The sequence below is a fragment of the Protopterus annectens genome, chromosome 2.part2, assembly GCF_019279795.1.
Source record: "Protopterus annectens isolate FY-2018-M chromosome 2.part2, PAN1.0, whole genome shotgun sequence".
Classification (NCBI taxonomy): Eukaryota; Metazoa; Chordata; order Ceratodontiformes; family Protopteridae; genus Protopterus; species Protopterus annectens.
In genome coordinates this window covers 367116373-367131372 of record NC_056730.1, presented here as the reverse complement: position 1 = coordinate 367131372, position 15000 = coordinate 367116373, and the positions used below count along the sequence as shown (strand labels likewise).

General features: G+C 39.2%; 1 protein-coding gene across 1 annotated transcript in view; it reads left to right on the top strand.

Annotated features, from left to right (window-relative positions):
• Positions 1–15000, top strand: part of FAM135A (family with sequence similarity 135 member A) — a 1678755-nt gene that overhangs the window by 575808 nt on the left and 1087947 nt on the right. The window contains exons 12-13 of the mRNA XM_044063901.1: positions 9921–9994; positions 10297–10451. Of these exons, the coding sequence (XP_043919836.1) occupies positions 9921–9994; positions 10297–10451 (229 nt within the window). The remainder of the gene's footprint in view (positions 1–9920; positions 9995–10296; positions 10452–15000) is intronic.

Genomic DNA, 15000 nt, shown 5'->3' with positions numbered 1-15000 from the left:
CCAGGAAATGTAGTAGTTACTTCCTAGTAATTGAATTTTACACATACTGATGACTTCTGCTGATTTCATTTTCTCAGTTTTCACACTGGAAAAGCACTAATCCACAAGTTACCCAGTCACACTTTTATGTTGGAAGTCTTCAAAGCATATATAGTGTGGCTGTGAAACTTAAGTACAGTTAGTTTTTGCATACTTTTTAGTGTAAATTATCAATTTTTATTTGCAGACTACTTTCGTCCCCTTCCAGCTAAAATAAGACACTTTTTTTTTTTTTTTTTTTTTACTTGCCTATAAAAAGTGGCGGTGAAACGTTTGACAATCATGTATTTTAAATTAATTTTGTTATTGTGCATGCAAATATAGCATGTGTATGTATGTGGTTTACTATCATACTCCTATAATAGGATCATAGACGATTACTAGGCTATCGACCAGGAAGTCAATTTAAGCCTAGCCGTTTCATCCCAATGTAATACCATAGAAATGCTAGTCAGTACCCAAGATTGCATTTAGTGATGACTGCCCTTGACCAGGATGGCTATGGGCACTGTCCCTAGTAAGAAATTACAGTGCCTCTTGAATAGTGTCATAGAGGTGCTCTGTTTCCCATGAATTGGTAGCCTGTTTCAAAGACACGGCAGTCGCTGGGAGATGAATCTCTCACTCCACCATGTCGTCACAGGGCATATTTAGGTCCTTGGAACAGGTAGCCCTAGTATCGTTTGATTTATGGATATGCAGCAAGTTCATGAGGTTTGGGTCTTGGATTGCTCTGTAGAGCAGGCATAAGTCTTCCCTAAGAAGTCTATATGATATGGAGTATAGTGACAAGGACTTTAGTTGGTCTGTGTAAGGCACGTGCTGGAGCCTCTTGATCCTCTTTGTTAGAAACCTCTGAGGTCTCCCCAGTTGCTTCAAGTTCTTGGTGTGGTATATGCTGAATGGAGCATTATAGTCTGTTATGGGCAGGATAAGTGCCGAGTATAGGGGCTTATAACTTTTGCTCTCGTGGCGATGCCTTTACTAATCAAGTGTGCAACGTAGAAAGCTTTCTTTACTACAGTAGACACATGGTGGTAGAAGTTAAGGTCCCAGTCAGCTTGTGATCCCAGGTCCCTTACCACATTGTGGGGACTTAAGGTATTGTTGTTGATTTGATAGTGTGAAGGGACATTGTTTATGCCCAAGGAATGATGATGCATTTATTTGCTTTCAGTTTGAAATCATAACTAATACACCATTCGTTGGTCTGTGTGAGACCCTCCTGGAGTTTACTGACATCTTTTGGGGATTCAGTGATTGCACCTAGTTTGCAGTTGTTTGCACAACCCCTTAGATTTGACCTGAACTTCTGAGAAGTATATACCAAACAATAGGGGGCCCAGCACTGAACCCTGTGGCACCCCACTGGTAACAGGTCTGCAGGTTGATGTGGAGTCACCCACTTTGATAGTGTGTGTCCGGTTTGTGAGCCAGTTGGCAACCCATCTTACAACAAAGGTGTTTAAATTCAGTTTGCTAGGTTTATCAGTAATGCCTGAATGTGGGACTGTGTCAGAAGCCTTTGCCAAGTCAGGGTATGCTGTATGCACAGACTTTCTGCATCAGTGGCCTCGGTGACATTTTCAAAGCAATCCACCAGATTTAACAGGCAGGATTTGCCCTTCACAAAGCCGAATTGGGTAGGATCCAGGGTTTGGAGGTCACCTATGTCTTTATATATGAGGTCTATAATGATGCATTCCATGGCCTTACACATGAGGCTGGTCAGGCTTATGGGTCTATTTCCTAGGTCTGTTGCTAGGCCACCTTTGTAGAGGGGAATGACTGTTATTGTTCTGAATTCCACAGGAGCAAAACCTGTGGTTAGGCTGTGATTAAAAAGGGTACTTGGTAGTGATGCTAGTTCATGTTTTATCCTGTTTAGAAGACAGCCTGGGATATCATCTGGTCCATAGAGGCTGTGTTTTTTGCCTTGTGAAAGGCTTTGAGGACCTGCTCTTCAGATATGTAGGCTGGGGTGGGGGAAGTTTGGTGGAAGGTTTCTTGTAAGTTAGGAGGGGTTAAGGGAGAGAAATTTTCGCCAAACCTAACCACTAGCAGGTTTGCTATCTCTGTGGGGTCAGTGTGTGTGATATCATTGGCCACTAGTTCTGCACATGCTTGTGTCCTACCTTTTAGGCTACATACATAGCTGTAAAAGGCCTTATGGTTAGCTTTGGCTGTACTTGCTAAGTTTCTCTCAAAGGAGCCTTAGAGGATTTGAAAAATTGTCTTATCAGCCTGTTGAGGCTTTGGAGAGTCCTTTTCCATTCTTGGGGCCTTGCCTTTGTTTTCTTGGACAGCAACTTTTTGTATTCATTGTAGTTTGTTGATGCTGGATGTAGTTGGTCTGTGTAAGGCACGTGCTGGAGCCTCTTGATCCTCTTTGTTAGAAACCTCTGAGGTCTCTCCAGTTGCTTCAAGTTCTTGGTGTGGTATATGCAAGATGGAAGCCTTTTTTTACACAGAAAAACATCCAGGCCCAGCTAAAATTTGCAAAACAATACTTCTAGTCTTCCAGAAACATGTGGGAAAATGTGTTATGGTCTGATGAGACCAAGGTTGAACATTTTGGCCACAATTCCAAAAGATACGTTTGGCACAAAAACAGCACTTCACATCACCAAAAGAACACCATCCCCACGGTGAAGCATGGTGGTGGCAGTATCATGTTTTGGGGTTGCTTTTCTTCAGCTGAAACTGGGGCTTTAGTCAAGGTGGAGGGAATTATGAATAGTTCCATATACCAGTCACTTTTGGCCCAAAACTTTCAGGCGTCTGCTAGAAAGCTGAAGATGAAGAGGAATTTCACCTTTCAACACGACAATGACCCCAAGCATGCATCCAGATCAAGAAAAGAATGGTTTTACCAGAAGAAAATTAAAGTTTTGGAATGGCCCAGCCAGAGCCCAGATCTAAATCAAATAGAAAATCTGTGGGGTGACCTGAAGAGGGCTGAGCACAAGAGATGCCTTTGCAATCTGACAGATTTGGAGTGCCTTTGCAAGGAAAAGTGGGCAAATATTGCCATGCTAATACACTTTTACCCAGGAAGACTGAATGTTGTAATTAAATCAAAAGGTGCTTCAACAAAATATTAGTTTAAGGGTGTGCACACTTATGCAACCAGCTTATTTTACGTTTTTTACTTTTTATATTTTTCCCTTAACAGATTTGTTTGTTTTTCAATTGAAGGCTATAGGTCACATTAAAGGTGGGAAAAGTTTTGAAATTATTTATTGTGGTCTCATTTTTTTATATCACAAAAACCTGGCATTTTAACAGGGGTGTGTACATTTTTTATATCCACTGTATATTTACCCTTCCACACAACCACTTGAGAAAAGAAAAAAAACACCATACACAGTGGATCAGTTTATGTGCACCAACACAACAACTGTTCTTTTTCCAAGTGGTTGTTTGACTGTGGAGTTAGTATATATAATTAACTGGGAGGCTTGCTTCCTGCACAAAACACTATTTTGTGTTGTATTACTTATATTGTATATTGTCATTGACTCAACTAGGTTTTCAGTGAAATGGTTTTCATTCAGTCTTTCAAGCATTTTATTTCCAGTTAAATACAGTTCAGTCATATGACAGTAAACCAATATATATGCATGTATACACACACATATATGTGTGCACACACATATACATTCTTAGTACACAGCTGCTGTATTTTTGTGCACAAAAAACATCAAACTCCATAGACAAAACATTGCACCTACTTGGAGATGAGCAAGCTGCAGATTCTCGTGTGAGAGAGCCATTTGTCAGTGTTATTCATCTTTCAAAACTTGATGTTTTATGCAATTAACAAGTTTTGTAAACCAAATTCAGTTTTGATCGGCATAATTTTTTAGGCTGATTTGGCAGTGTGTAAGGGTAGCATCTGGCCCATAGATGAAGAAGTTTGAGATATGTTCTGTGCAAGGATCTGCTGTCTTACTACAGAGGTCAGTAGTTTGTATTCTAAGTTAAAATATTTCTGTATCACAGCATGGAAGATCTCAAGCTAATTCCTGATCATTATATTATGTTCTCTTTTATAAAGTGGTTATTAATCTAAAATAATCTTAAGTAGCCAGGCATTAGAAAATCACACTTCTCTAAGTGGCACAAATTTTCTTAATGCTAAGTTGTGGTGTTGACGCTCCTGCTTCTCTACTTTTGCTCCTTCAGTGCTTTGCTTCGTTCATTCTTTAATGGCGACTTTCTTACTCATCAGTGAAAGTTAACTTATTTTGCTGTCTGTTCTCACTTGCCTGTGTAACCTAGAAATTTTTGCATGTAACAAAGAAACAATTCCCGAAAGGCATTCTTTACTGTAGGCCAGTGAGACATCCTCCATCTCCTGCTTGAGAAATGACTTTGACTTCTTTTGAAATGGTTTTGAAACGGAACTGAAGTGGTTTTTTGAAAATGTCTTTTTCATTGCAGTCATTTTTGCTTGAAAGATTTCAGAGCTGTGAGCTGCAGTTTGTGAAGAACATTGCTTTTCATCAGGATTGAATCTCTTTAAGGATCAAGTTATCTTTACACAAATGCACTTTTTGAGGGCTTCCTGAACCAGTCAATAACAGTAACCACTCTTCTCAAAATGAGAATATGTACAATTCTTGCATGTGTTACTGAACAGCATCCTTGAGGTAGTCCTTTATTTTTATGAAGGAACACAGGGTTGTCCATTTTCAAAGCAGACCCTTTCCAAATAGCTTGCTTAATATTTTGTATTTTGTTAAAATAAAAAGAGCAAGTCTTTTGACTAGTGAGGTAAAAACATCTTCTGCCAAATCCAGTTATTACTGCGTTCTTTTCAAAACGTTTTCTGTCCAGACTATGTGTAAATTTTCACATATACATCAATTCATAATTTGCCCAGGAATTACAGATTGGTTGTCCATTTTTTTAACAAGGTAGAATTTGCAGTTGCTTTGATGCAAGAGATGTTATGTTTTTTTTCCACCTTTTTGTATCCAGATAGTGTAATTCTTGGTACTATCCCAACTCTAATCTTTCATCAGTGATACTCATGATGAGCATAGCACAAGCAAGTAAGTTTATACATCATAAAAGTAGATGTTGAATACAGAGTTATTGCTGCAAGAGGCTTCCATCTTTCTCTGTGTGTAGTTACGCTTGATGTATTGCAGACTTGTATCTCGTGTTAATACAGCAAGTAGTGCATATTAATCACCGTGCTGAACAGGCATCTGTGTTAGTAAATTTTTTTGCTTATTGCTCTTACAGCATCGAGACATGCAGTATATTGGAGTGGATTGTTTTAAGTAATTTCTGAACTGCCTTCTTTCTCTCAATAATTTCTGAGCTTTTATGTTTCTAGATGTTTCATCTTTTGCTCTTCACCAGGAGTATGTGTTGTGTTTTGTACTCTGCCTCTTATTAGGACTCTCTTCAAAAGGAACAGAGCACATGGCATACTCACATTTATAGCTAGCCTACTGCAATGGTCATATCTTGAAACTGCATTTCCTCATGCTGATAGGAACATCTGAAAAAGTGCTGGCTGGGGACTGGTATCTACCTTTAGCTCAGGATCCTACATTTGTATATTTGCGGATGTCCTTCTATTCATCTGTTGCAGTATTCTTAACATGAGGGAGTTCTCCGCCATAGTCGACCCAACGTCGGCCAGTATACAGAAGTCTTTCACTACTGTGGGTTGCTCTCGTACATTGGCTATAAAAGTAACATATGCACGCACCTACCTCAGAACTGAATGCCCCCAGGAAGAAAGCTGGCATAAGGAAGGTAGGGTGTGACCATCCAAGGAAAAGAACCAAACTACGACGAGGAAGGAGGGAGGGATTGGAATACTGCAACAGAGAAGAGAAGGGCATCTGTCGTTATGGTAAGATTTTACACCACCATTCTGTGTTCTTCTATTCTTCTTTTGCAGTATTCTTAATATGAGGGAGAGTACAAAAGCTCATGAGGAACGGTGGAGGAAGAAGCAGTTGAGCTCTCCAGAAAGCCATGAAGTATGGCTCTGGCAAACCCTGCCTTAGACTTACAAATGCCATACAATTAGTAATGTTTAGTGATGTAGCCATTTCAAGAATAGAACTAGTGTCTAATCCCTTGAAGAAAGCACCAGATGAAACTTCAGTCCTAGTGGAATGGGCCTTTACAGAAGGAGCAAGGGTCTTACCATGCTTGGCATAACAGAATGAAATAGCCTTAGAAATCCAAGTAGAAGGTAGTATGCTTGGAAATGAGCAGTCCCAGAGTCCTGGGATGATGGCGGACAAAAGACTGGTCTGATTTCCTAATAGTTCTGGTCTTATCTAAGTAAAATCTAAGTTGCCTATGCACATCCAGAGTGTGCATCACCTTCTCACTAGAATTTTGTGGAGAAGGAAAGAATGTAGGTAAATGAATGGATTGGTTGAGAGACAATTCGTTGGCTACCTTGGGCATAAAAGAAGGGTTGGTACTCGAGGACACCCTGCTTTTATGGCAAGATAAAAAGGGAGGAGAGGCCATTAGGGCCTGCAGCTGAGGCACACATCTAGCTAAAGTTATAGCTAGAAGTACAGTTTTCCAGGAGCAATGTTTCAAGGACATCGATGAAGCTGGCTCGGAAGGGGGGAGAATCTGCTTTTAAAGTACAAAACTGCAACAGAGAAGAGAAGGGCATGTATCATTATGGTAAGACTTTATACAACTATTCTTTGTGATGAGTATACTCATGCTTTTTTTTGTATCTGCTGTTATTTTATGTGATGGTTTTTTTTGTGTTATTGAAACTGTCATCATGCAAATTCCATAACCTTCCTGCAGGGATCATTTCATGATCTGCACAGTCTAAATTTCACATTTTTTGAGGGAAGAAATGAAGGGTATGTGTGGCCTACCCATTAGGATGTGGTTATGCCCTACAGAGCTAACAACCATTGTAAGTGATGGATTCTGCAAGTCTATACAGCATGTAACATTCTTTTGTAAGACTAATGAAGAGGATGATTGAATGTTTTATTTAGGTTAGTATGCTGCAAAGCAGCACTGTATTGAATCATCACCTTTGTGAGTACTCCCTATAACTGAACTGCTTATCTGATCTGAAAAGCAGAGGATCTGTCATTGTTTTTATTCCACAGCACCATTGTGTTGCAGGGAGTCATCTAGTTGAAATGTGTCAGTGACGTATATGTTTAAAAATGAATGATAAATATGGGAAAAATATTAAGTCATTACTTGAATTCTGTGTAATGTGGCTGTTAAAGTACATGGGAGTAATTTAAAACTAGACACAGTGAAAGTAAAAATATACAAAAGTCATTAAAACTGATAAGAAATCTGAATGTAATTTGATGTATGTATAGAAAGTAGCTAATTTCATTTTTAATACACATCTGGTATAAATGCATAAGGCATTAATTCATTTGTAATACAAAGTGAAATCTGATTTTCTTGCCTTAACTGCTAAATGCATTGAAATTCTCTCTTACTTCCATTATTAAGAAATACATTTTAAGATGTATAGCTGTTAAGAACATGGTTCCAGAAATGGATTTTTGCAGTTTATCTGCAAAATAAGATAATCTTCCTGTAATCTTGGGAGAAAGCTATTTTAATATATCTTTATTCAGGTTTGTGCCATTGTTTGAAATTTCTGTTGAGAAAAATCACAGCTGGTGTTTTCTCATAATGTCCATTTGGCAACATTCTGATTCCTTTAGTGTTTCTTTCTGGGATTCACAAAAAGTCCTAATGCTTTAGTTTAGTAAAGACTTACACACATTTGAAAGAAGCATGACATTTAGCACTCCATGAATTTATTAATATGTGACCTAGTTTGAACAATGGATGCCTCAGCTATGCAGTCCAGCCAGCAGCACTGAAACTGACACTTAATAAGGCCAGCTGGCATGCAGTTGCATGCACAGCACATGCTGGTCTCTGTTCTCAGTTTCCCTTTTTCAGTTCACATGTGTAGTAGGTTTCCCTATAGCACACACATATTATTGGGTGTTCCCATTCCCAACATCCCTTGTACAGCCCACCCTTTACTACGCAGTTGTTATCAGTCCTGTCATGCACTGCAGGCTGTGACAACAATGCATTCTACCATGTGTTTTAACATAATTCTATCCGTACATTCCCAGTGTAATTCTGGAAGTAGAATAACAGAGAAGCACTTGTACCCACCCAGCCATCCACCTGCCCACTGCTACACATGGACTATTCCCAAGCACATGCAGCATAATCATAATTGCATTGAACCCCTTATGCTGACTGGACTTTCCCAAGCAAGCTATTAGCTCATTAACGCCTATTAGCAGTCAGATAAAAGTGTGTGTTTCATTCCTGACTACTGGGAGGCCAGCTCATGATTGTCTAGAGCTGTGATGCTAAAAAAGCAAGTTAAATTTGAGAAAATCCTTTTAACTAAAAAAAAGAAAAACATTTTTTTAATGTCTTTTTCAGCTGAGGAGATTTTCTCATGTTTAATGTGCTTAACCGTGGTACTGACTACCACAAATTCATCACTGCGATTAAGCTGCGGTGAAATAGAAGCACTGTATGTGGTCTGATTTTGAGTTTTTCAGCTTGAATGGAAAAGGACAGTCTACACAGGTAGTGTAACCAACATGATTAACACCAAAGTGCAGTTAGCATTAATGAGTTAACTACCCTCCACCTGATTCGTGCGGGACATACAAAGGTGTGTGAATCTCTACTCCTGACTTCAAGTACCCTGCACAGCAATTCAGTTTGCATCATACTTCAGGGTCTATCTGTAACCACCTCCCCCTTAGGACCAAGTCTGATGCAAACATTGTTCTGTATGCAGGGCAGTTTATTTCTTTTCAGTACCTGGCATATGCACAGATTGATACACTCCCCCAAGTACAGACCTTGTTATCCAGAGACAGTGTATGATATCCCCACCCACAGTTAATTTTCCAGCATACATCATAATAGTAATGACCCTGATTCTAACATCCTAAAACTTATCAGCTCCCTCACCTCCCACGTAGTTTCCCAGGCAGTGGCCTTTAATCCCCATTCCCTAGTAGCAGTCCCAGACTTGTACGTGGGTGCATCATACACTTCCTCACCCCATCTCAGGACAACACAGGCTTAGAGAAATACTACTTTTTTCAAATTGTTCATGCTCATGTAAATGATTCATGAACAATTATGCAATTGCATATGATTTTAGAATTGTTGGGGAACAGATTGGGTTGCCACACAATGTAAATACTGCACAGGCTCAACTTAAGTTTCCCACTGTTTGCAAAGTGGACAAGATGGGGAATTGGTAATGGTTCTTAAATTACACTGTTTGCGGCATAACAAACTCTCACCTTACCTCCCTGACCTGTTTTACATATGCCAACTTCATCAAGCTGTTATCTGCGCTTGTGCAGGTTGTAGGGTCCAGATTACACAGTACATACCATGATTTTTAGACATGCAGCTGGCTGCTTCACTGTCCTTTCAGGGATCTTCAGGAATCACACATGTCTTAAGGGGAAGGGGTATTTTGCCGGCTTCTCCATAGATTTGGTTCATGCAGGACAAGTGGTGGAAGTAGTTTTTTGGCACTGTAAATTCCAGAGAAAAGGTGTCTTTTTTGCTCAGTCAGGCATTATTAATGTTATACAAAGCACAAATTACTTCAGGTTCACAAGTCTCAGCCCATTTCTGCATAAAGAGTAATTGAAAGAACAGAAACAAGGAGATCAATTATTGAATATTTTTCTAATGTTTTTTTTTTTTACCCATTCTAGTAATTTATTTTAAACTAGCTTTGTAACTGTTTTTGTCTGTATTTGTATGGGCTTGTCTGCATGTCTGTGTCTAACGGATTTATCTTGACAAACGTTTACTCTCTAATTCTATAGGTTCGAAGGTTTGCTGAAGCATTTTTCTGTCTTGAACATCCAAGACAGGCTGCCCTTGCTTATCAAGAACTGCAGTAAGTAGAGAAACACTAATAGTTACGGATTTTTTTTTTTATTTTATTAACAGTATGAACTCATTTGAAGTGCACAATTTTGTTTTCAGGACTACAGTGATGATAGCCTACTGTTTAGCTTTCGAGTTTGAAGCAGAGACAGCAAAATTAATCAAGTTTGTGAAATGAACAGCTGCAGGGGTAGCCGTTTATTTGCATACATAGACCCTATCAAAGTATTAGGTTGCAGCATTTATACATTCAGAGGAACGAAAATCTGTCTTATGTAAATTCATGTATTTTAACTGTGTTTTGTTTTACAGTGCCCAGAGTCATTTGCAGATGTCTGCAGCTATTAAAGCATCTACCTATTTTAGTTCTCTTCCACCTCTTCCTTTAGAATGCACTGAATTAGATGGAGATGTCAACTCACTACCTATAATATTTGAAGATCGGTACCTTGATTCTGTTACTGTAGGTAAATACATTTAAATTGATATTTTGCAAGCCAGCGTAAGTAAATATATATATATATATATATATATGTGTTTGTGTGTGTGTGTGTGTGTGTGTGTGTGTGTGTGTGCACGTGCACCTGCATGCATGTATGTATAGGTGTTACATGAATCGACTGAATGTCTTTTAACTTGGTGGATTTTCCAGCTGAGCAGTTTGACTGAAAGACCAAAAATGCAACTGTTTTCATACATAGATTAACTTAATCCACATTTAAACCTTCAGTAGTTAAGAACTGTAGTTGGATTAGTAGTTAAAATGTGAAGGTTGTTTAAAGAAAAACTTGAATTGTTCAGTTTAATATTCCTTACTAGAAACAAGGCAGGAATGTATCTGGCTTCAAGTTCAGTGGTAAAAAAATGTTTCTACTAACCAAGTAGAAAACTGGTTCCAACATCGTCGCCTCCTCCTTAATGCCAAAAAAAACAAACTATTACTATTTACTCCAACTATTAAATCCACCCCAATAGATTTCTCTATTACATCCATCGATGGTACAATCATAGCTCCTGACCCAACTACAAAACTCTTAGGTGTATTGATTGACCACAACCTCAACTTTGACTCGCATATTAATGCCACTATTAAAACTGTAAACAGAAAACTTGGATCCTTATATAGGATAAAACCTTTTCTCACCCCAGAAGCCAGAACTACCATTGCCCAGACCCATCTGATCTCCACCCTCTTCTATGCCTCACCAGTTTATACTAATCTTCCCAAAAGCAACCTAAACAAATTGTCCACTTCTTATAACAATATTGCCAGGTTTGCTACTGGGTCCTCATTTAGAACTCATCACTGTCTAAATCTCAAACTTCTAGGATGGCTCGAACTAAATAACCAGCTAGAATTTCAACAACTCTCCATTACCCATAAAATTCTGTACCAGCCTAGTAATACTCCTATTCTCAGTAGCATCATCTCCCCCTACACAAACCTTACTAACCTTTGCTCAGCAAATAAACTGCTGGTTACCATCCAGAAATCCCACAACAAGGCAGGTGATTCTCTTTTCTCTAATACAGTGGGGAAGATTTGGAACAAGCTTCCCACTAAACTTACATCTCTCTCCTCATTACCACTCTTTAAAAAGCAACTAAAAATTCAACTAAAAACACAATGGCTTTGCCCTTGTACTAACCCTGACTAACCCCCCCCCCAATACAACATTATTCTATAACTCTCCTCCAACAACCCACGTTGCAGTATTAGCAAATTCATCCCTCACCCCCTTCTTAGTATCTTATTTCCCAAGATGCTATCACTGAGTATGTTACTAACAACATTTGCCTTCTTCAGTGAGCTCTCATCGTTCCACCTTGTATATTAACCAATCTATTTCTTTCACTATGACTGTAATTACTTCTTCATGTACATACATTCAATAACTCTCACTTCTCAGTGTTATACACTTTTTTATAACCAATTTACATCTTTATAAAGGCACATTCATAACCAATATACTAATGTTGAATATCTCTCTCTTTCCCTTGGTAATAATACTGTATTTTACCTTATTAAACTCAGTAGTCACAATCTGTATATTTTTAGTACTGTATAACTCAAGTTGATGAAGAAAGTCTTCAAGTATATGTACTTTATATATTGCATGGACTTTTGTTTGTTTGTCTTGATTTATTTAGTTTAAAGTGGAGCTTATCTCCCCAGGCCTCTACTGAAAATGGACATGTAACCAGTTAGACTAGCCCAGTCAACAAATGTAAAATAAAATTTTTTGTCTGCATTTTGGAAAGGAGGAGTTTATACTTTTTGTCCCTCAAGATCTGGGACCACTTTTGCCTTTTAGTGTTACAGGGCCTACCCCTAGCTTGTTTTTAATGTTACATTACCATATTAGGAACACATCTGACACTAATAACTAAAGCATTTTTGTGTTTATTTTATCACAACTTTAGTACCTGATACAGAAAAGATCATACCAGCTGATTAATAAGTCAGTTAATGTGTTGTCATGATCTTTTGTGAAGTAGGTGTTAAGTGAATGCATAAAAAAATCAGTTGCATTCTTTAATTTTATGTGTATTCCTATGCTAATGTGCTACTGGCATTCTTAGCTTATAAAGTATGCCAAAATCAAGTTGATTTTGACTGTCGTATGTTAAAGGTAGAATAGATCAGTGACTGTGAATTTTCACAAAATTGCTAACATCTCTCTTCAAAATGGGTAGTAGATATGTAGTTTTTTAACGTTGGAGGTTGTGGTAAAATCAGACATAAAAGTTGTAGTTCAGACCCCAGTCACCATTGTTACTTTTCAAATCATAATTTTTTTGTGTTTTGTCCTAGCGATTTAATGTTTTGAAACTTAGGGAGTCTGTAACTTTTTTTATGCAAAATATGACATTTATAAATACTGTCCTCTTTTTAAGTGAAATGGCTCTAAAATAAAAGTTTTTAATATGCTGTGACAGGATACACTTTATCAGTTTTTTTTTTCAGTTTTGCATCCCTGCAGGACTGATTCCAATGCTTCTTCCACCTGCACACATGAAGTTGAGGGAACTGGGATGTGCATGCAAGTGAGAGCTCTCCTGCCCTTTTGTTCCTGCCAAGGTATCCCCCTTGAGCTCATCCACTTGCTGCGAGAGTCAGGCGTTAGAAAACAGGCCAGCTTTGATTGTCCTTTGGTGTGTCCTACCATCTTGTCTGGAAGAACACTCTTCTCTCCTGCTGTGTCTTTCCTGACTTCCACTATAGCTGCCCTCTGGATAAGTGTCTTTGTATGCTGAATTCCCATCTGCCCATAGTGCATCATAGGCATGGCAGAGCATACTCTCTAGACACAGTCTGCATGGGGAAGACACATAATGCTCCTGCTAGGTGTTACCCATGTGACAAGCCAGATCTCCTGCTCTTCCTCCTCCTAAGAGGGAGGGTGACAAGCTGGCAGCAGCCACTTTCTCTCCCATCCTCCCCTGCTAGCTGTTACAGGTATCTGAGTTGCTGTCTGAATTATTTTATGTTCTTCTATTTAATGTTACAGTATTCTTTACATATGGGGAGTCCTCCGCCCAAGCAACCCAACATCCGGCCAGCATACAACAGCTTTTCGCTACTGCAAGGTACATGGGGTGTTGCACGTATGTACTTACAATGTTAGCCATAAAAGAACATCCACACATCGAATCCTCAGAACTTTTCTGCCGCCATTCAGAATGCTTGACTCATTTGTCGGTCTGCTGCCTGATTCCATTGGTTGCTGACAGCTTTCAGATAAGTGCCCCTTTGGGGATTTATTTATTTGCTACTGCCTTTTGTATTTAGTTCATGTTATCCAGAAAAGGCAAGTGTAGGTGTGGAAGGCAGATTCCACAGACAGCCACAATCTTTGTCTTTTCTGCTTAGGTCCCATTCACAACCACTGTTCTTGTTCCATTTGTCAGGCTTTTGTTTCTAAAACTTTATGTAGCCGAGTATTGGCTCTGAATCTTTATTTAGAGACTCAGCAACTTAAACTCCTGGCTAAGGATGTTATGGAGGGTTCTGGGACTCCTTTGAGCTGATTTTGAAGAGGAAGATTAACAAACCTAGGTCTGAATCCTGTTCATCTGCGCCTCTTTCCACTGATATATCCCTTGAGGTTAGTGAAGACCCAGTTTTAAGTTCGGAGGTTGGGTCCAGTTCCTCGGTGGGTACCACATCGGAAGCAGTTAGGAAATCTGAGCTAGGCATTTCCTCAGAGGCAGTGCAGACATCTATTTTGGACAAACAAGGAGAACCACAGCTCATTGTGCTAGAGGGCCTTAGGGACGTACCGCCAACTCCGGTTAGAGAACAGGTTCCACACTCTGCCGCAAATGTTATGCCTATGCAGGGTACTTCCATTTCTCATCATGCAGAAATGCATGTTAACAAAACAGAGAAAGCCAGACACTCTCAAGCCCCTTCCTCTTCTCAGTCTGACTGGGATACTTTCTCTCGGGATGATTAAGGCTTTAATGGCTTTGAAGCCTTCCTCTGCTGTCTCTTCCTTCTTTCTCATCCTCTCCTGTTCAAAGAGTTAGGGAACAGGTATTATCTGATGATGATTCTTCCTCTGATGAGGAATTCCTTACCATATTCTACAAAAATTACTTCCCCTTTAGAATATGCCTGTCCAGAGGAGTAATCAAATGGCAGGATTCCCCAGTAGAAGAGATGTCTTTTGGAGAGACAATTAATAACATGATGGAATTTTTCAAATGAGACTGCACACAGATTTCTGAAGAGCAGAAAAGGTATTATGGCCTTCTAGAAATGAAAAGTCCTTCCCTTCCGCTGTGTCTTCTGTTTTGCTAGCTTTCTTGGACACTTTCAATTCCTCTTCTAAAGTCCCGGACTTTCAGGTTCCTCCTCCAGAGAGACCAGACAGGTTCTGCAAGGTGCCTGATGACTGCAAGTTCTTGTATAAGTGTTCTTCAATTGATCCAGCAGTTGCTTCTATTACTTCAGACAGGTCTTCCAGGTTGTCTCCTTCCTCTAAACTGATTCCCTCTGACAAGGAGAGT